This window comes from Zalophus californianus, chromosome 13 (assembly GCF_009762305.2).
Source record: "Zalophus californianus isolate mZalCal1 chromosome 13, mZalCal1.pri.v2, whole genome shotgun sequence".
NCBI lineage: Eukaryota > Metazoa > Chordata > Mammalia > Carnivora > Otariidae > Zalophus > Zalophus californianus.
The window spans coordinates 24,203,590-24,224,520 of NC_045607.1; the positions used below are offsets into that span (position 1 = coordinate 24,203,590).

General features: G+C 41.7%; 1 protein-coding gene across 2 annotated transcripts in view; it reads left to right on the top strand.

The window, feature by feature from the left end:
• The window catches only part of ELP1 (elongator complex protein 1), a 57,009-nt gene that overhangs the window by 19,468 nt on the left and 16,610 nt on the right, over positions 1 to 20,931 (top strand). For both annotated transcript variants that reach the window (XR_003523718.1, XM_027615722.2), the window contains exons 14-29: positions 907 to 1,089; positions 3,336 to 3,442; positions 3,753 to 3,856; positions 4,538 to 4,591; positions 4,675 to 4,780; positions 6,060 to 6,175; positions 6,540 to 6,613; positions 7,359 to 7,437; positions 7,533 to 7,612; positions 8,998 to 9,135; positions 9,245 to 9,330; positions 9,617 to 9,765; positions 11,735 to 11,858; positions 12,766 to 12,863; positions 14,347 to 14,548; positions 16,847 to 16,908. Coding sequence is in view for 1 of the 2 variants with exons in the window: in XM_027615722.2 (XP_027471523.1) it covers positions 907 to 1,089; positions 3,336 to 3,442; positions 3,753 to 3,856; positions 4,538 to 4,591; positions 4,675 to 4,780; positions 6,060 to 6,175; positions 6,540 to 6,613; positions 7,359 to 7,437; positions 7,533 to 7,612; positions 8,998 to 9,135; positions 9,245 to 9,330; positions 9,617 to 9,765; positions 11,735 to 11,858; positions 12,766 to 12,863; positions 14,347 to 14,548; positions 16,847 to 16,908 (1,762 nt within the window). In the remaining variant the exon portion in view is untranslated. The remainder of the gene's footprint in view (positions 1 to 906; positions 1,090 to 3,335; positions 3,443 to 3,752; positions 3,857 to 4,537; positions 4,592 to 4,674; positions 4,781 to 6,059; positions 6,176 to 6,539; positions 6,614 to 7,358; positions 7,438 to 7,532; positions 7,613 to 8,997; positions 9,136 to 9,244; positions 9,331 to 9,616; positions 9,766 to 11,734; positions 11,859 to 12,765; positions 12,864 to 14,346; positions 14,549 to 16,846; positions 16,909 to 20,931) is intronic.

Here is a 20,931-nt window from a genome sequence, read left to right on the forward strand (position 1 = left end):
GGCTGTCTGTATAATGCTTAGCCATTTTCAAAGAACATTTATGTGGGTTATTTCATTTCACAGTATTGAACCCACTAGAGGACAGACTTCAGGCAAACTAGGAAGCGTGAAGCAATTTAGTGTCTAATTTGATTTTTAAATGAGAGAAGTATAGCTCCCAGTCATTTAGGAGATTTCATGAAGGATATGAATACCTATCTTGATCTTTGAAGAAGAGAGCAGGTTAGGACTGGCAGAGACGGACTGGGAGTGTTGGCTGTGGTCAACAGAACGTATCAGTGGGAACCAGAGGTGGGAATATCCCCACGTGGGAAGAACGCAGTGGAGGGACTGAGACCAGGGAGAGCTGGTTGAGTAGGAAGATCAGGGTAGTGACACAGTTTACGTGCATGTGAAGGATTTGCCATTTAAGCTAAAAGGCAGGAGAAGTAGCCATTATGGGTTCCTGCCTGAGTTGGCAAAAACGTGCTATCCCCTGATGTATTAATGCTACAGGAGGCAGGTGTTAGAGGCCAAAGAAACCACCTCTGAAGCTAATTAGTCATTTTAATGTGACATGCTTAAAAATAACCCACTGTGCCAAGACCCACATATCTGCTGGAGCCTGGTTTGAATGCTGATAAGTGGTGACAGTGGAAAACCTCTGGGGTTTGTTACTGTAGGACGTGGGGCAAGTGATTTTCTTTTGTAGTCAGTTTCCTGAAGTGTTCTCTTCAAATCTAAAGATCTCAGAATATAAGAAACCTAAATATTAAATAGAAAAACGTTCTGGCATTACCTCAGGTTTTGTCCCTCCAAATAATTAGGAACTGACTCTATACAAGGTGGTTCATTCTTCATTTAAGAAAATCTCAGTGATATTAGGGCTTTATTCATGTCTTGGATATTCTTCAATATTTAAAACAGAATTCAGTTTGAGAATGGTGAAGGTCAAGAAGTAAACCCACTGAAGCTCAGCCTTCTCACCTGGATTCAAGAAAACGTTTTCCTGGCTGTAAGTCACAGTCAGTCCAGCGCACAGTCTGTCGTTCACCATCTGACTGTGGCCCCTTCTGAGACGGATGACGAGCACGGACAGCTCAATATTAGGTATCGTGACGCTTCCCTGCATTCCGTGTGCTCATAAGCCGATTGAATTACACTTTTGTCTTTTCTGGGTATAGGACTCTTTTGACTTCTACTGAGCAAGGTTGAGGGCAGTAGCTGCTTTGTTAAACACACTTAGCAAGAGCGTTAACTGTAGTTTTGAGTCATGTCAGAATACAAACCTAAAAATGCATCAAGTGGTGGAACATAGGACAAATACTAATAGATGGGGCAAAGCATTTTGAAGATGTGTTACAATTTTTAATTCAGCATATACTTACATTCCAGCAGGGTAATTGTTAGCCCAAGAGAATTAGCCACTGTGGTCACCCTTCTTAGTTACTAAAATCAATGATAAGGTCTGTGTGCATGCATTTCATTGGATGTGGTGACTTTAAAATGCCGCTTTTGGCTTCTCTGTGTTCTGTTTGGCGCTTGACTACATGTACTACTAGAAAGTCGTCTCTGTTTCTCTTTGCTAAAATTTCACTGCTCCCTGGCCCTGAGTTTTGCTTTGATTTCAGACTGCATGTTTGTCACAGGTTTCAGACAATGGATGCTGTTTTCTGTAATGTCTCTAACTCAAGCCCCGTTGTGCGGTAGATGGCATTGCGTGGACAGCTCCGAGAAATCCTCAGACTTCCGATGTCAAGACTTGGCACATTAAACATAAGCTGATATTAATCCTCACACTCATTTGTAGTTAAGGGTTTCCTAGTTAGATTTCAATTCTGAAAACCCTTGCTGCAAAATTAGCAACTGTTCTCCATTGTATACACAAAACATATTCTAGTGTAGTCGTTAACTCCTAATCTTTGCCTCATAGTGCTTCGTGTTTTTACAAAGCTTTTGTGAATACCCAGATGGATACAGGAAATGTTCTAGCTATGTGCAACACTTAATTAACCAGGAGCTTACTTTTAAAAAGCAGAGCGAATGGAGGGGGCGAGGATGGGTGGAATAGGTGTTGGGGGTTAAAGAGTGCACTTGTCATGATGAGCCCCGGCTGATGTCTAGAAGTTCTGAACCACTCTGTTGTATGCCTGGAACTAATACAACACTGACACCACTACAAATAAAATAAAAACTTAATTAAAAAAAATAAAAAGCAGAACAATTTACATTAGAAATACCTAATTTATACACATTTCTGCTCTGAATTTGAAATTCTTTACCATCAGCTTGCAGGAAAAAAAGCTAGATCATCTCACTTGCTGTAAAGGAAATGAGAAGTCATTTAAAATAACATTTCTGCTTTGACTTTTGTTTCTCAAAAAAAGGCTGTTTTGTTCATATAAAATATTAATGTCTTTAGGGAATATAAAGTCCCTCAGTCAGCTTATAGCTTTTAATACTTTACATTTATTATAGCTTAAGTTTTGTAAAAGGTACTCTTTTCAATGCTTTCTCTATGGTAACTCACTTCTTTCTCACGCTGCCTCTTTGAAGTATGTATTATTAGCATTCTTGTGTTAGAGCTGAGACCACTAAGGCACAGAGCGGTTCAGTAACTTGACTGACATCATGCAGGTAGAGCCTCGATCCAGTCCCAGCCAGTCTCTCTCTGGAGTCTGTTCTCTTAATCTATTTGCAGATCATTTATCCTCACAAAATTTGGGGCATTTTGAGTTTTTTGTGTATTGGCTAAAAACTCTTTGAATAAATACTAGCATTGGCAAAATTTGCTTTTATTGCTACGTCTTCCACTTCTTTTAAGACAAGTCTACTTTCTTCATTGACACAGGAAGAAATATGACAGTAACAGATTCCCTTCTTCTCAGTTAATGAAGACCCACAGATTTCCATGAATGAATATGATAACAATAAGAGATAACTGAGTATGCTCATTTCCTTACAGACTCACTGCTTTATTTACCGCAGTATATATTTTAAGGAGACAGAAATGATACCATGCATGTCTAATGAAGGCAATAAGTTGTTATAAGTTGTATTAAGTTGCTGCCAGAATGGGAGTGATGACCTCACAGCTTAGACACCTAGCTTATTGGCATTATGGAAAACATTGTCATGTGACAGGTTATTACTGTGGCCTTCTGCTGGAAATATTTATCAGTGTATGTATGTGTATGCATGTATGATGTGTATATTGTATTGAAGTAGGCAGTGCAGCCCAAAGGGAAATTATTTCTTTTCCTGTTTCTGCAAAATCAGTGAACTGCTACTACTTTTGAGAAAAGTGGTTTGTTCACACCCCCATTCCTGCCTTTTTTTTTTTTTAATTTCTTCAGTTCATCTGTGACAGTGGATGGAGTCATAATCAGTCTGTGTTGCAATTTCAAGACCAAGTCAGTAGCATTGCAGCTGGCTGGTGGCCAGATACTTAAGTACTTTTGGGGTGAGTATCAGAACGTTCGGAAAGCATGTTTATGACTTACATAAGTTTAATTCTTGAGGATGTGTACTTACGAGTTTCTTGTCAGTGCTACATTGACAGTTAGGTCTTTTAACTGTCCTGGAAAACCCTAAGCTGTAGAGTAGAATTGGCAGGTGTATTCTGTAATGGACCAGAGTGTTCTAATGAGTTTCCAAAATATATTTGGAAAGTGATCCCAATTGCATGTTAAGTGTCTCAGCAAGTATTGATGTGACAGTGTTTTACAGTGAGCATACCAGCTTTTTGTAAACCTCATCTGCCAATCCTGCAGAGTCACCCTCTCTGGCTGTTGAACCATGGAAGAACCCCAGTGGATTTCCTCTTCGGTTTCCTTATGCATGCACACAGACTGAATTGGCCATGATTGGAGGAGAGGTAAGTGAACAGGAAACTTTACCACTTAGAACAGTAGCCCAGGAATTGCTGGCATTAGGTAAAAGAATATGGGCTTTGGAGGTAGACTTGAGTCTCCACTTAATCTCAGGGCAATAGTGAGAAATTTCTGAGCCTCAGTTCTTCATCTATGAAATGGGATTAAGAGATTGTCCGGCATGTATGTAGTAGTTAGTTGATTCCTTTCCTTGGAGGTATAAATTAAAAGATAGAAAAATGCAGTTGGCAGACTTTTAGTCCATGTTGTACAGATCATCAGAGTTTTGTTTAAATACCATTTGGGGACAGCAGAAATGTAATCTCAAAAGTAGTATTCAGGAGGTTGCCATTCATCAAATATTGGAATGTCTGTAACTGTGGGTGGTAGGATACAGCGGTTACAGAGCAAAAGAGTTCTTAATATAGATATGTTCTTAATCCCTGTTCTTAATATAGATATGATGATCCCCTCTGATAGAATGAAGGAAATGAACATGGTGTGGTGGAAGAGTGTTGAGGTGTTTGGCTACTGAGAGGTTGGTAGCTATGAGGATGGGTGTCTGTACTCAGTCTTGACATGGACTTAGATATGAAACCACAGGGCAATAGAACTATGTGATAGAAAAATTAGGTTTGACCAGTTTGGTTAGAATTGTTTGTAATTTCAGTTTTGTTTCTTTGCAGGAATGTGTCCTTGGTCTGAGCGACAGGTGTCGTTTTTTCATCAATGACACTGAGGTAACAAGGCTTGTTTTGGGCAGGATACTTTTCAGTGTTGCCTTCAAGTAATAAAGCTAACTTTCCCCTTTGCCTTGTTGTAGGTTGCTTCCAATATTACATCATTTGCAGTATATGGTGAATTTTTGTTGTTGACAACCCATTCCCATACCTGCCAGTGTTTTTGCTTGAGAGATGCTTCATTTAACAGTAAGTGTTTGGTATAGTAGAAAATAGTCCCTCTTCTATTATCCTTTGTCCTTTGAAGTCTTGATGACTTTAAAGTTCACCACCTCCTTTGGCTTTTTGTCATAGAGTCCTAGATTATGAGAAAACTTTTAGGGGTGCCTGGGTGGCTCAGTCAGTTAAGTGTCTGCCTTCAGCTCAGGTTGTGATGCCTTCAGCTCAGGTCATGATCCTGGGGTCCTGGGATCGAGCCCCCATCGGGCTCCCTGCTTCTCCCTCTCCCGCTCCCCTGCTTGGGCTTGCTCTCTCTGTCAAATAAATAAAATCTTTAAAAAAAAAAAAAGAAAAGAAATCCTTTAGAGTTCAAGTACTTAGCCCCTAATCACAACACAATATATCAGTTCAATATTCTTCACGAGTTAGCAAAGACTTCCAGAGAATGTCCTTCCTGGAGCAGAACATTGTGAAATTAAACAGAATTTTTCAGGATTATATAACAATCCAGTATTTTACTTTGCGTTAACCATACAGATACAAACTGGCTCTAACTTCTTTGTAATCTTCCTTTGCTCACTATGACCACACTCCATTGTAGAGCTGAAAAACTCCATCTTGTGGTTTATAGGAAACTGTGTCCATTTTTCCTTCAATTCCACGTGTCCCCTCCCCCCACCGTGTGTGTGCGTGTGTGCGCGTGTGTGTGCGTGTGTGTGTGTGTGTGTGTGTGTGTATTTTCCTTATTCTAGAACTCCAGTTACTATCTTTGCTTCTAATGTGGAAACTGGAATCTTTCACTGATGTGATTATACTGTACTGATAGTGCTAAGAAGTAGAGACACTGCATCCTCCCTGTGTTTTCTGAATCAGTTGAGAAGCTATATATGTGAATATGCATGGGCTCTGTGAGAGAGGGCAAGTTCTAGGGATGAGAAAGACTACTAGTCTTAAGGTTGAGTGGGAGAGCAAAGGGGTGTGGTTGTTAATTGCTTTCTTCTATTTTGTTTTTTTAATTTTTTTTTTTTTTAAGATTTGATTTATTGGAGAGAGAGAGAGCACAAGCGGAGGGGAGGGGCAAAGGGAGAGGGAGAAGCAGGCTCCCCGCTGAGCAGGGCGCCTCATGCAGGGCTTGATCCCAGGACCTTGGGATCATGACCTGAGCCGAAGGCAGACGCTTAACCAACTGAGCCACCCAGGTGACCCTGCTTTCTTCTATTTTGGATCGTATGTTCAGTTTTGACCTCAGTTAATGGAAAGTGTCTTATCATGACAGTGATTCTTATGGCTTAGCCATTGGTGTCTTTAGCATTACATGCAGGTCTGAGCATCAGCCATCTGTCTAAAGGGGAGTCTCTGCGGAAGGTGGAGAGGGGTTCACGTATTGTCACTGTTGTGCCCCAGGACACAAAGCTTATATTACAGGTAAGCTGATTTTTCAGGCTGTGTTTCTGATTGTCGTTAGGCTGTCAATACAAAACAGTTCTTGCAAATTGTATTTTAGGCCTTCTTATCATTTGTAGTAGTTTATTATAAGCCATTCCTTGCTAGGTTCTCCATTAGCTTTATACAAAGGAGTGTTCATACAGGCTGTGCCCAGCAAGGCTGGCAGGGCGGCTTCTCTGGGAAATCAAAGTAAATACTGAGCACAACTAGATTCTGCTGGAAGTGTGCTCATTTTACAGGATCGTGGTAGTTCTCTATGAAGAGTTGAGTTAGGTGAAGTTGTGTATCCTGGGTATTTAAATTTTTTCTATTTACTTAAAAACATTGTTCTGATTTATTTAAGATGCCAAGGGGAAACTTAGAAGTTGTTCATCATCGAGCTCTGGTTTTAGCTCAGATTCGGAAGTGGCTGGACAAGTAAGAACCATGTATATGACTAGTTCGCTTGTTGTTATAACGTATATGTGAAGATAGTATTCTGTTAAAGTTTTTAAAACTTAGAAGTACAGAAAACCTCTATTACACACGTCTTCAATCAGATTCTCAGAGGCTTTTTTCCCTCCTACACTTTGATTTTAATAATTACCTAGTCTGGTAAATATTCTTAGTAGAAAGAATCATGGAATGCATCATACAAGACAGGGTTTCCTAGCCTGAGGGGATCCATATGGGTTTTAGATGCTCTGTGAACCCAGGGAAATTGCACCAGACTGTGTCTGTGTGTATTTATTCGGGCAGAAGGCCTAAGGCTTTTGGCAGATGTACAGAGGAGCCTGTGACCCAAAAATGCCTGAGCCACTGTTGTGAAGGAAATGGTTCATTGTCAATTTATTTTGGGGAAACTTTGTATTAGAAAGATCTTTATTAGCATTTTGTTGAAGAGAAAGTAGACCTAAGTTCGGTGATGATTTTTGGTCATGTGTATGTGGGGGTATAGTCCTCAGACTGCCGTGGTGACTAAGTTCCGTTTTTTAGGAAGGAAAGCGAATCTGGTACCTGATTTTTCATTCTGTGAGTTGAGAGTAGAAATCCAGTAATAGTTGTTTGGCATTTGGACTATAATCTAATTATAACTGGTTTGTATCATAATAATGGTTTTGGATCCAGGGAGTTTAGTTTTTGTAAAATGACCTTTCCATCCATTCTCTCTGCCTCTTCACAGACTGATGTTTAAGGAAGCATTTGAATGCATGAGGAAACTGAGAATTAATCTCAATCTGATTCATGACCACAACCCTAAGGTAACTTTCTAAATCTGATATTAACTCTAGCTTACCTAAGACTTGATCCTATGTGATTGGAACTAAAATTTTTTGTCCTTTTTTTTTTGGGGTAGGTGTTTCTTGAAAATGTGGAAACCTTCGTAAGACAGATAGATTCTGTAAATCATATTAATTTGTTTTTCACAGAATTGAAGTAAGTATTTTGAATAATTCCTGAGTGTTATATCCATAATTTATCTAGTTTAGGAAATCAAACAGATAAATAGCTAAAGGAGAAAAATTAACTTTGTGTTTGGTATTTTTTTTTATCACTATAATTCTCAGATGCCACCTGTAATAGATTTTTGCCCTTTTCCCTTCTTTTTAAAACAGCCTATTTAAAACTAAGACTTGAAAACACGTCATTTAGAATTATAATTGACTATTTTTAGGTGTATATATAAGACTATTTGTCTTAGGACATTGAAATCAAATGGTATGTTTTTCTGCAATGACTTTTTTCCAACTTAAGAAAACATTTTAAACATATAAGGAAAGCTGTCCAGTTAGCATCCTGTACCACCATCTAGACTCTCTAGTACATATTTTCCTGTATTTGCTTTGTCACGATGTACTATCTATCCATCCATCATTCATCTTTTTTTTTTTTTAAGATTTTATTTATTCATTAGAGACAGAGATAGAGAGTATGAGCAAGGGGAGAGGCAGAGGGAGAGGGAGAAGCAGGCTCCCCGCCGAGCCAGGAGCCAGACGTGGGGCTCGATCCCAGGACCCCAGGATCATGACCTGAGCGTAAGGCAGACGCTTAACCATCTGAGCCACCCAGGTGCCCCTTCATTCATCTTTTTTAAGGCAAATTTTAAGTTATTTGTAGCCTTCAGTCCACTTTATGTCTCAGTATTTCACTTCGTGGAACACTGACTAGAGTGCATTCTCGGGGGGTCAGATTCATATGTGGTGAAATGCATAAATCATAAATGCACTATTCAGTGAGTTCTGACCAATGTGTAACCCAGACCTCTGTTGAGATAGAGAACATTTCCTTCACCTCAGAAAGTTCCTCCAAACCTCATGTCAGTCAGTCCTGTCCCCACCCGCTAGGCAACCACTGTTGTGAGTTTTTTACCATAGATGAGTTTTGCCTGTTGAAGAACTTGAAGTGGTACCATATAGTATTTACTCTTTTGTGTAAGTTAGGCTGCTCTCACTCAGCATATTACCTTGAGATTCACCCGTGTTTTTGCTGATATCACTAGTTCCTTCATGTTTACCGCTCAGTAGTGTGCCCTAGTGCAGATAGGCTACAATTTGTTTATTTGTTCCCCTGGAGTTGGACACCTGTCTGTACCCAGTTTGGGGCTAATATGAATAAAACATCTATAACATCACTGTACGACTCTTATATGAAAATATTTTCATTTCTCAGTTTGTTTCTTCATTTTTCACCTTATGTGAATATGATGAAACTGTTTTCCAAAAGCCATTTTTATTCCCTCCTTAGCCTCCCTGGGTCTATGTTCATCATTTGGTAGCTGGGACACGTGTTCAGTTAGTGACCTCTTAATAACTTGTTCTTAGGGAAGAAGATGTTACAAAGACCATGTATCCTCCACCAGTTACCAGCACTGTCCAGCTGTCCAAGGATCCTGATGGGAAAAAAGTAGACATTGTCTGTGATGCTCTGAGAGCAGCCATGGAGAGCATAAACCCCCACAAGTATGTGCGCTGTCATTAGTTGGCATCTTGTGAGTCATAGAAGTGTACTCTTGTCCTTACTCAGCTTGTTCATTCTTCTCATTCTGGGGTTCTTCACTTACCACCCCAGGTACTGCCTGTCCATACTCACCTCTCACGTGAAGAAAACAACCCCAGAGCTGGAGATTGTGCTGCAGAAGGTACACGAGCTTCAAGGTAGAGACCCGTTCACAGACAGTGTGTCACCAGCCTTCCACGCTTCTGGGGAGCTCACTGACCATGATCAGTGCCCCATCACACAGTATGGGGCTTTTGGGTTGCCATTTTAAGACCTGTGTCCGTTTTTTTTGAGCACTGCCCTACAAAACATGTACAGAAGAAGTCCTATGGCATCCAATTCTGTCAAGAAAATAACTTACTTTATCTTTTTGGTTGTATTGCTAGAGATGTGGGTTTTTTCCCCAAACGGCTTTGTTGTGTTTTGTTTTCTTAACACTGACAGGCAGTACTCCACCTGTTCCTGATGCTGTGAGTGCTGAAGAGGCCCTGAAGTATCTACTGCTTCTGGTAGATGTTAATGAGTTATATGATCATTCTCTCGGGACCTATGACTTTGATTTGGTCCTCATGGTAGCTGAGAAGTCACAGAAGGTAGGTGCAGTCACTACTTGAACGGCCTTTCGGGTCTTGCTTCTGCGGTCATGGCAGTATGAGACCCTGTCCCCGGCAGCGCTGGGTCTTGCTGAAGTGAATATAGCGAATACAGGCCTGGGGGCAGGGCTGGGTGTTTCCGGGACGCCTGTCTCTAAGCCCCATCTCTGTCAGAGTTCAGGGCTGATCAAAGTGTTTTGAATGCCAGGTGGAACAAGTGAAATAAAGTTACTTGGTTATTTGTAAGATTATGATCATATGTGTGAATGAACTCTTCTCTTATAAAGGAAATAGAGCAAATGATTCAGATTCACGTCCAGTTCCTTGTTATGGGGCTGGAAAGTGGGAACAAGGAGAATAGGAAGGTTTGGGGCCTCTCGTCCCACCTTAGCATGCTGCAGTTGGGAAGTTTGGGCGCCCCTGGTCTGGTCTAGTTCCTGCAGCCTTAGTTTCATCCTGTCATCCCTCTCCTTGCTCTTGCCAGAGTGATCTTTCCAAAAACAAAATTTTGATCCTTCATTCTTTTACTTGAGATCCTTCATGGGCTCTCCATTGCCCCCAGGATAAAGTTCAGAAGCCATCATATTGCTTAAGCCTCTGCCCCCAGGGTCTGGTCTCTGTCTATCTGTCTATCTGTCTGTGCTCGTCTCTTGATACTGTTCCTTTTGCCCAGCCTGTAGTGCTTTTGTCCCCCCGCCCCAGGCTGCCACACACACCCCCTGCAGGTAGCGCTACTTCTGTTTCCCTTCACCACTTTCCACCTCTCCATTCGCCAAGCTAATTCTCACTCGTCTAAGGCAAAGGAGGCCAAAGTAGCCTCTTGCCAGTGCTCCATTCTTGCCTCCTTGCCCACCATGTGGGGACTGGATGAGGTGGGCCACATATGTGCTTCCACCGCACCCAGTGCCTACCCCTGCATATCATTCTAGCTCCTCTTCTAGGTGGTAGGTCTCCTAAGGGTAAGGCTTGGTTGTATTTTTTATACATAGGCAAATTCTTATTAAATGTTTGTTGATTGAACACTTTGGCCTATAGTTCTCTATATTACATGCCTGAGTATTTAATTATTTTTTCTTTTGGGTTTTCTTTTTTTTCTAGATTGCTCTTACGTGTATTTATCCTGTCTGCTCAGTGAAATTGTATTAAGGACAGGGAGCATCTGTTCTTTGGAAAGGAAACAATTTTCGGGGCATGGCACAGAGCTGCAGACAATCAGTGCTAATAAAATCTTGGTTGGCAGGGCCTTAGAGTTTTGTCTTTAACTCTGTGCAATTTTACCTTTGTTTTAAAACTTGCTAGAGGGTGGGGCACCGGGGTGGCTCAGTCAGTTAAATATCCGACTCTTGATTCCAGCTCAGGTCATGATCTCAGGGTCCTGGGATCGAGCCCCACGTCCAGCTCCATGCTCAGCACAGAGTCTGCTTGGGATTCTCTCTCTCTCTCTCTCTCTCTCTCTCTCTCTCTCTCTCTCTCTCTCTCCCCCTCTCCCTCTCCCTCTCTCCCCCTGCCCTTGCACGTACATAGGGGCATGCACATTCTCTCTTTCTCTCTAAAGAAATAAATCTTTTGAAAAAAAAAAACTGGCAGAGGGAGGGCATGCGATGTCATGCAAACAAATTCAAGCACAGTGCCTTGCACTTCTGGAGAAACTTGGATGCATTTGTTGAGTATCTTCTAGATTGACCTTGTTTTCCTTATTAGCCTCTGAAATAAGTGGCTCTTGTGAGATTGCATAGGAGATCGTCATCATTATTCTCAAAACAACCCCTATGTGTTAAAGCATTTTCGCCCAACTGGTTATATGGTGTTTCATTTTATATATTTATACAATGTGTATAATATACTAATATAGTATGTATTTTAAGCATTATGTAGCTTTGGGTTTATTGATTGTTTTAATTGTATTATAAATTAATCATAAGTAATAAAGATTTCCTATTGGTGTTTTTTTGTTTTGTTTTGGTTTTAGGATCCCAAAGAATATCTTCCATTTCTTAATGCACTTAAGAAAATGGAAACCAATTATCAGCGGTTCACCATAGACAAATACCTGAAACGATATGAAAAAGCCATTGGCCACCTCAGCAAATGTGGTAAGTGTGAGGATTAATATGTTTATTTCTGCTTCGGGTCTTCTTTGGAGCTAGGCAGGGTATAAATTAAAGTGTTAGTTTAGATATAGACTGATTTCAGTTTCCACTCCTGAAAATTTTAACAGTTATGTATGTGCACCTTCTTTTATCATATGATCTGAAAAGCTGAAGGCAAAGCAAATGACTTTTAATGAATTGGAGGAGCTCCCTAACTAAAAAAATAGAGCAGATCCTTTTTGGGTTAAGGATAATCACCTCGTAAATTCATTTCAGTATCTCAGAATGAACACTGATAATGCATTCTTCTCCCCTGGCATTCGCCAACACCCGAGGGAAACGTAGCTTGTCTGGAGTGAGCGGCCATGTGCACCGGCAGTTCCCAGAAGGACACAGGTGTACATGGTAGCGACAGACCAGGACGAGCATGGTGCCCGTTGTTCTGCCGCACCCCGCCCCTGTCCCCTGCTGGAGTTTCTGGCTTCAGCAGGTGCAGTTCTCTACAGAGAGCTAGGATGGGGGTACAAAGTTACCTGGGTGTTAGCTGCTTTGGCGAATCTGATTGAGCTGGGCTGGGCTGGGCCTCTGGCACCTGAATGGGTGATAAGCTCCCCAGCTGATTCTAATGAAGGAGGCTGAGCAAACAGAAGGTTAGAGAGTCATTTATTAGGGGTCGTGTATAAACCATCCTTTTACATGGAACTCTTATCTCAACCTGTGCTTCTCATACCTCACATCTGCTGGGGTGCTTTGCTAAAATTAGAATTCCTGGATTCTGATACTCCTGATACTCTGATTCTGTAGGTCTTACAAAGGTCCCTTGTTGATTTTGTGTAGGGACCACTGGTATAAATGAAATTCATTACGCTTCCAAAGTCTTAGACGTGTGTGTATGAATCTTATTCCTCAGGACCTGAATACTTCCCAGAATGCTTAAACTTAGTAAAAGATAAAAACTTGTATAAGGAAGCTCTGAAGTTATATCCGTCAGACTCGCAGCAGTACAAGGTGAGTGGTGTGCGAAATGAGGCTCTTCTGACTTTGTGCGTTAGCTGGCAGGGGGAAGGATCCTGAGTCCATAATGCCATTCTTGGCCTCAAGGTTTATCTTCAAATGAAGTCACCTCATCCTGAGCTCTTATCTGGGAGAATGGCCCTGACCTGCTCTTGTTCTGAAGAAAGTGCCCAGGCTGGAAAGCTAGGAGTTGTCCCCTATTCCTCATCATGAATACCACGGCAGCTTCTCCCTGGGGTTCCCGGCTTCTGTCCCACCCCTTGCTCCAGCCCAGCCTTGCTGTCGCGTGACTGATCGTCCTGAAGCGTGTAGATCTTTCTCATGTAATTCAGAAGAAAGGGATACACTTCGGTTGTTTGTTTAAACAGACATCTATTTAGTTCTTCTTATATGCCAGATATTTGCTAAATGTATTTGCTAAATGTATTCTATGATTCTCATGACAACCTGATCGGATAAACAGATGAGGAAACAGCTTGCCTCAGGAGCTGGAGTGTGAAGCACTGGCCTGGGATGTGAGCCCAGGCTGTCTGACCCCAGAGCCTGGGCCCGTGACCACTACTCATCCCCGCCACCCTTCCTGCCCCCTGCAGTTCGCCCGTGGCTCTGCTCTGGCCCCCACCTGCTCTCTTAGCATTGGCTGCCTCTTCCAGGCCTCTCCCTGCCCCTACCTTTAGCCCCACTTGTCTTTTAACTCTCGGTCTCCTCTGCTGGAAAGCTGTTCCTGGGCGAGGTGCCACCCTGAGCTCCCAGATCCCCCTTCTCACCTCAGTGACAGCACGTAACCACCTGCCGCCGCACTGATTTGTTTTCCCTGCCGGCCGCGGGCCGCTTAAGGGCAGGGGCTGTGTCTTGTATTCCGCTCTGTGTCCCTGCCTGACGTTGAGCCTGCGGATAGAGAATTTGGCCAATGGCTGCCTCTTTGCACTCGTTTCACCGTCTCTTCCTCTCTCCCGTGCTCTCTCCCTTCTCCACTCACACCAGCCTTCTTGTTATTTCATCCTGTGAGTTCCGGACACGTTTCTGCCAGATGGCCACAGTGCTCTCTGTAGCTCTCGGCCTGGATTACTGTCCCGCAACCCTTCACGTGGCTGGCTCTCCTCACAGCCCCCTGAAATGGCACTCCCATCACTCTCTATCCCTTTATCATGACGTCACAGGCCTTTCTGTGTTTGTAAGTCTGTCGCCACAAGAGCAGGAACTTGGTGGTGGTTCTTGTTATTGTTTGGGATTTTGCCTGTTTTTATTTTTTGCATTGCTGTGTGAGTCCCACTGCCCTTAAGAGTACTCAGTAATGATCATGGCACATCCTCAGTAAGGTTTTGAGTGGAAGAATGATTGAGTTCACTGATTAACCACGGGGTATTTCTGAGTAATTCAAGAGACTTTCAAACGTAGTGGCCAAGACAGCCTACACCGGAGGTTAAGAAATGACTGTCGCCTTTCCTCACCAAGCCTCCGTCTCCTCTTGCCACAGGATATCAGCATTGCTTACGGGGAGCACCTGGCACGGGAGCGCCTCTTCGAGCCGGCCGGGCTTGTGTTGGCCCGCTGTGGCGCCCACGAGAAAGCGCTCGATGCCTTTCTGGCTAGTTGTAGCTGGCGGCAAGCTGTCTGCACGGCAGCCCAGCTGGACCTGACCAAAGACCAGGTGGCTGGCCTCGGCAGAACTCTAGCAGGTGAACGTGGGTGGTGGTTTAGGTCCTCTAAAAAGAGAACTCTTCCAAGGGTTTTTTTTGTTTCTTCCTTTCTTTGGCAATTTTGCAAGTAAATTTAGGACAGCATACCTTGAGGCTGTCTCAGATTCACTAATAAAAATTAATTAGATAATTTAGAATGGTTTATTAAGTAAAGGTTAAACTGCTACAGTGAGAGTCCCTAAATAATGGCATGATAAGAAAGCTTGTATCTCTCACGTAAGGACTGAGAAGTCCTTCTGTTGTGTGGCTCTGTCATCCCAGGCAGATGGTTGTAGCTGGATTTTCTCCATATCCATATTCCAGGCCTTAGGAAGGGGAAAAAACTAGAGCCTTAGGAGAACACTTGAAGTTGGAAACGACCTTGAAGTTACACTGTTACTTGTGTTCCATCTCATTTGCCAAAACTTACATCCTAGTGCAGAGTAGCTGTGCGGCCATGTGCCCTGTCAGAAGGTAAACATGAGTTTTGGAGTGGGGCCATTCAGGTATAGACAATAGATTGTTGGGAACTGTAATAGCATTTATGGGAAATGAGGTGAAAGAAAAAGCGAAACATGTAAGCATTCTGAAAGCAAAGGCAGTTCAGCTGTGTCCCGGTCTAGGCATTGTCTGAACCAGAGGCGAGCCTATATCCGAGTCTGACTCCTGAGAGGGAGGAGAGCTAAAGGACGGCCTGAGAGAAGAGATGAACAGGTGCCCTGCCCGCTCAGCTGTGCTTGTGTATTCTCCCCTTGCTGTTTTAAGAGTTTTAAAAATGTTGTTATGCTTTCAAAGAAAACGCAGTTCTGAAAAAATCCCAAATTAAATCCTGTTAAATGTATGTATGTGTCCTCCTTAGCTATTTGCATTCTTCCTTTTTCTCTGGGTCATAAAAATGTGTGAGGTTATCACTTTTCTTTTTCTGGCATTTCTGGTTATTAGGTCTGTAGACTCTTCTACAAGGCCTCTTCGTTTCCATGGTGAACTCTTTAGTTTTTGAGAATTCCCTATATTAGGTCTTTTAGTTATTTATTCTGGCTCCATTGTTATTTCTGCTTTAGAAACTTATCTTTTGGTAGCTCATACCTTCCAGCTCTGTTCTTAGGGCCTATTAAATTCTCTTAAATTCTTTGTAACTCTTAGCTTGCTGTTTGTCATGCTGTATGGTATGCAGCCAGTTCTCCCCAGTGTTTAGCAAAATGGTAGGAAAGGTGGTGGTCAGAGATTGTTGAGAAAAGTTATAAGGCAGAGTCACTTCATGTGCACTTTAACTTAGGCAGTTTTTACAAGAAAAGGAAGATAGCTGTTGAAATTATGGAGATGATTATACCTGCTTTTGTCAGGGATCATACGCGCTGGAGTTTGCATGAGATGGGAGACATGAGTCTGCCAGCCCCGTAGTCGACTTCAGGTTCTGTGTGCCTCTCAAAGCATGATTATCTCAACTGCTGGGTGATTCTAGCATCTAAAGACACTGCATGACCCGTAAGCCAACTACCTTCATCTTCGTGCTCAACCAAAGAACAGCAGTCTCTTCCTATTTGAGGAAGAAATGGATGAGCTGGAGATGTTAGGTCGGTTGCCTGTATGTGTGCCTTTGTAAGCTTTTTTTCATGGCTAATTTTGGCTATACATGGATTTCACATTCTATGCTAAATTTAGATTGTAACTGCCATTTGAGATAGGACTCTGTGGTATTCCTGCCTATTTCCTGACAGAAATTCACAAAGTATATAGTTTTTGATACGTAATAAAGATATATTAGTGAGCATCTCAGCAAAGGAATCTGTTGAGTGTTGTTATGCCCAATGTTTCACAAACGTACTTGACCCAAGAATGGTTATTTGGTGTTGCCTTTTATTATCCTACAGTCTTAGGGAACACTTTGGAAAATGCTGTTTTAAAGCTGTTCTATTTGAGCGTATACAGTAGAGCTCAGTCTCCAATTTATAGGGGACTGTTTTTATTTAAAAAGTACCTCCACGGGTGCCTGGGTGGTGTATGGTGTAGTTGGTTGGGTGTCTGACTCTTGGTTTGGGCTTGGGTTGTGGTCTCAGGGTTGTGAGCTAGAGCCGCTTGTTAGGCTCTGTGCTCAGTGTGGAATCGGCTTGAGATTCTCTCCCCCTCCCTTTGCCCCTCCCACTTGTGTGCCCACGTGCATGCTTGCTCTTTCCCTCAAATAAATAAATAAATCTTAGAAAAGTAAAGAAAAGTACCTCCAAAAACCATTTCAACTTGAGTTTTGGTGATCCTGTTCTTAGCAAGCCAACTATGGTGAAGTGTTTATTATCTTTGCAGGAAAGCTGGTTGAGCAGAGGAAGCACAGTGATGCAGCCACAGTCTTGGAACAGTATGCCCAGGTAACCTCATCTCCTCCCTTCAGCCACTCAGTCAACAAGGAAGGTCTTCCCAGTTGTACCTCACCGATCATGAAAATTAAAGGAACTTAGGGTAATTAGGAAGTCCAGAGAGAGTATTTGCTCTGCAGATCTTCCTTCTTGCTGACCTGACTTAGAAATCTAAATTTAACTTACTTCTAAAAAATTAGTTCTCTAAACAATAAGTTGTGTAAGGCAGAACTCTACCACAATAGGCATTAGTGTTTGACCTTGGTAGAAGGTACTAAATCTCAGGGGAGTTGTGCTTTTTATGTTAACTTGCCAAGTAGAAACAGTGAGAAAGGACCATTCTAAAACAAAGGGATTGAACTTCAGATACTTTTCTGGGTTTACAACCATTCTTACTGTTGGAAGTGTCTTTTATCTCAGGCAGTGTGATGGGTTCCAGTTTTCCAGCAGATTATGAAGATGAGTACCTTTACCAGCTTTTGATACGATTGTAGAATTTGTTATGAAAATAATAAAACTATGCACTGACATGGGGCACCTGGGTGACTCAGTCGGTTGGGTGTCCAACCCTTGATTTTGGCTTAGGTCATGATCTCAAGGTCGTGAAATTGAGCCCTGTGTCAGGCTCCAGGCTCAATGGGGAGTCTGCCTGAGATTCTCTCTCTCCCTCTGCCCCTTCCCCACTCGCTCTCCCTCTAAAATAAATAAATCTTAAAAATTTAAACAAAAAACAAAACAACAACAAAAACTATGCACTGACACTGGCCACGGACTAATAGGACATAGTTGACACCAGGGATTACTGCCTTGTAGAGTTTTAGCCTTTGATGAGAGTGTTTTTTACAGTTGTTACTGGTAGGCACATTTGTATAACATAATTGTGCTTTTAAAATACCTGAATGTCTTTCATGTAATAAGGGTGAGTGAAAGAAGATCACTGAAATTTGACAGATCCTAGCAAGAAATTACGTTGGGTGATTGAGCTGAAAACATCAATGAATAAAATATACATAATAATAAGGCTAGAGTAGAAAGATACACCATCTAAGATGGTTAATTAAATGGATCAGATGCTACCATCCTTTTTTTCTGTATAAGTGAAGATTAATTCATATATACATATTTAATTTATATATTTATAATTTGTACATTTTTAATTGGGTATACATTACATATAGTAAAATCTACCAGTTTTAAATTAACAGTTGGATGAGTTTTGACAAATGCTCCTGGCCATGTCACGCTCCTACAACCATGGTAATAGAACATTTGTAACACCCCAAAAAGTTTCCTGCTTCCCCTTTTGTAGTGAGTCTTCTTCCTCTACTCTCAGCTCTTACGAACCACTGATGTGCTTTTTGTCATTAAGTTTTGCTTTTTCTAGAATTTTGTATCAATGGAACCATCTGGTATGTGGTTTTTTAGTCTGGCTTCTTTCACTCACATAATGCTTTTGTTTTCTAACATTTTTTTTTAATTTTTTCTTAGGATTTTCATCTCCCTGCTTGCATTACCCATCTATTCCTGCATGTTGTCTACTGTTTCCACTAGAGCATTCAGCACATTAATCATACCTCTTTTTTTTCTTTTTCTAATTGAAATATAATTCACATACAGTGGCATATTAGTTTCAGGTGTAATCATACTGATTTTGAATTCTTGGCCTTGTAATTTCAGTACCCCTGCCACGTCTAAGTCTCGTTCTGATGCTTGCTCTGGCTCTTCAAACGGTTTTTGTCCTTTGTGCAAATTTTTGTTGGAAGCCTACCATGAAGTACAGGGTATAAGGAAATTCAATAAAGAGGTCTTTAGTGATGTGGTCATAAGGTGTGGGGAGAGGAGAAGTGTTCTACAGGCCTATGATTAAGTCTCAGTCTTTTAGTGAGCCTGTGTCCTTGGACTTTGAACTTCACCAGTACGTCTCAGATTTTTCACTCCTTAGGTAGGACAGGAAGGCCAGGGGGAGCTGGAGTTGGGTATTTCTCTTCCCTCACATTAATTAGGCCCTGGTCAAACCAACTTCAGTTAGGCTTTGGCAAAATTGTTTCTCTTGACTGCAGGCCTTGTTAAGAGCAGCATGCTCTGGGTGTTTTCAAAATGACAACTTTTTCCTTCTTGTCGGAAGCATATTTTCATCTGATACTCACTGTGAGAACCTGGTAGGGCTCAAGGAGGTAAAAACTCACAAAAGTGTAGGAGCTCCCTAAGTCTGGACGTCCGTAGAGTTTTCACCTATAACCCTGTCCAGAGTGATCGATCCTTCAGCCACTGGTCACTTACAGTTTAGATTTTCCTACCCCAGTACTGGTTCTGGTAGAGATCTCTACTTGTGGGTCTCTGCTGTGTTCTGGTAAGTTGTAGCTCTCTGTGTCTGCCTGTCTGTCTCTCCAGTCTTGGGGGCAACAGTTTGCCCTATGACCTCAGTTCTCTAGTTCTCCATTGGATCAAAGGAGAGTCTGCTCAGCTTTCTACTTGTTACAATGGAGGGATGTCTTCCAAGTTCCTTGTGTATTGGACTGGAAACTGGAAGTCATATAATGCTTTTGAGATTCATCCATATTATATTGTGTATCTGTGTATTTTTATTTTGCTCAGTGGCATTTTGTTTTATGAATAGGTCATAATTTGCGGATCCATCCACAAATTGATGTACATTTGGATTGTTTTCGTTTAAGGTTAGAATAAAGCAGCTATAGACTGGTACAATATGTCTTTGTGAGGACAGATCCTTGCATTTCACTTGGATAAATACCTGTGAGTGGGAATGCTGGTCACGTGGTAAGTGGGATGCGTAACTTAGTAAGGAGGCGCAGAGCTTCTCTGCAGCGGCTCTATCATTTTGTGTTCCCACCAGTGATGTGTGAGTACCTCCGTTGCTCCTATACTCATGTACACTGGATGAATTACTTATCTACGGATACATAACAAATTACCTCAAAACTTAGCTTCAAATGAAAAACACCTATTTGTTTCTATGGGTCAAGAATCTGGGCAGGGCTTAGTTAGGGCTTCTGGCTCAGGGTCATTCACAGGACTACAGTCAAGGTGTTGGTCAGAGTTGGGGTCATCTTAAGACTTGACTAGTATTTTTTTTTTCACTTCCAATTTTTTGTTGCTAGCAAATAGAAATATGGTTTTGTTTTGTTTGTATGTTGGCCTTATATCCTGCAACCTTGCTGTGAACTTATTTAGTAGTTCTAGGAGTGTTGGGGGTAAATTCTCTAGGATTTTCTATATTAATGAGCATGGTTTCTGTGACTAAAGACTGTTTTATATCTTTTCAGTTGGTATGCCTTTATATTTTTTTGTGGTCTTACTGTATTAGCTAGGACTTCCAGTATAATGTTGAACAGAAATGGTAAGGGTTGGTGGACATCCTTGTCTTTTTCCTGATATCAGGGTGGAAATTCACTCTTTCACCATTAAGTGTGATGTTTGCTTTTTTTTTTTTTTTAAGATTTTACTTATTAGAGAGAGAGATAGCAAGAGAGATCATGAGCATGGGGGAGAGGGAGAAGTAGGCTTCTTGCTCAGCAGGGAGCCCGATGTGGGGCTAGGTCCCAGGACTCCAGGATCATGACCTGAGCTAAAGGCAGATGCTTAACTGACTGAGTCACCCAGGTGCCCCATGCTATTGTTTTTTTAATAGATGTGAGAACCTGGTAGGGCCATTAGAGTTGGGAAACTATAGTCAAGGGCCAAATCTGGCTGGCCATCTATATAAAGTTTTATTGGAACATAGCCACACCTATTTGTTTACGTATTTTCTGTGGTGGTTTTGGTACCTACAACCCCAGAGTTGAAGAGTTGTGACAGAGATGGTCTGACCACAAAGCCTAAAATATTTGCTATCTAGCCTTTTACAGAAAAAAATTGCCAATCCTTGCCCTCTTGGTTGAGGAAATTCCTTTCTATTCTTGGTTCTCAGAGTTTTTATCATGAAGAGGTATTGAATTTTGTCAAATGCATTTTCAACTAAGGTATTCTGTTTTAGACCAGTGCTAGGATGAATTACATTGATCTTTGAATGTTAAA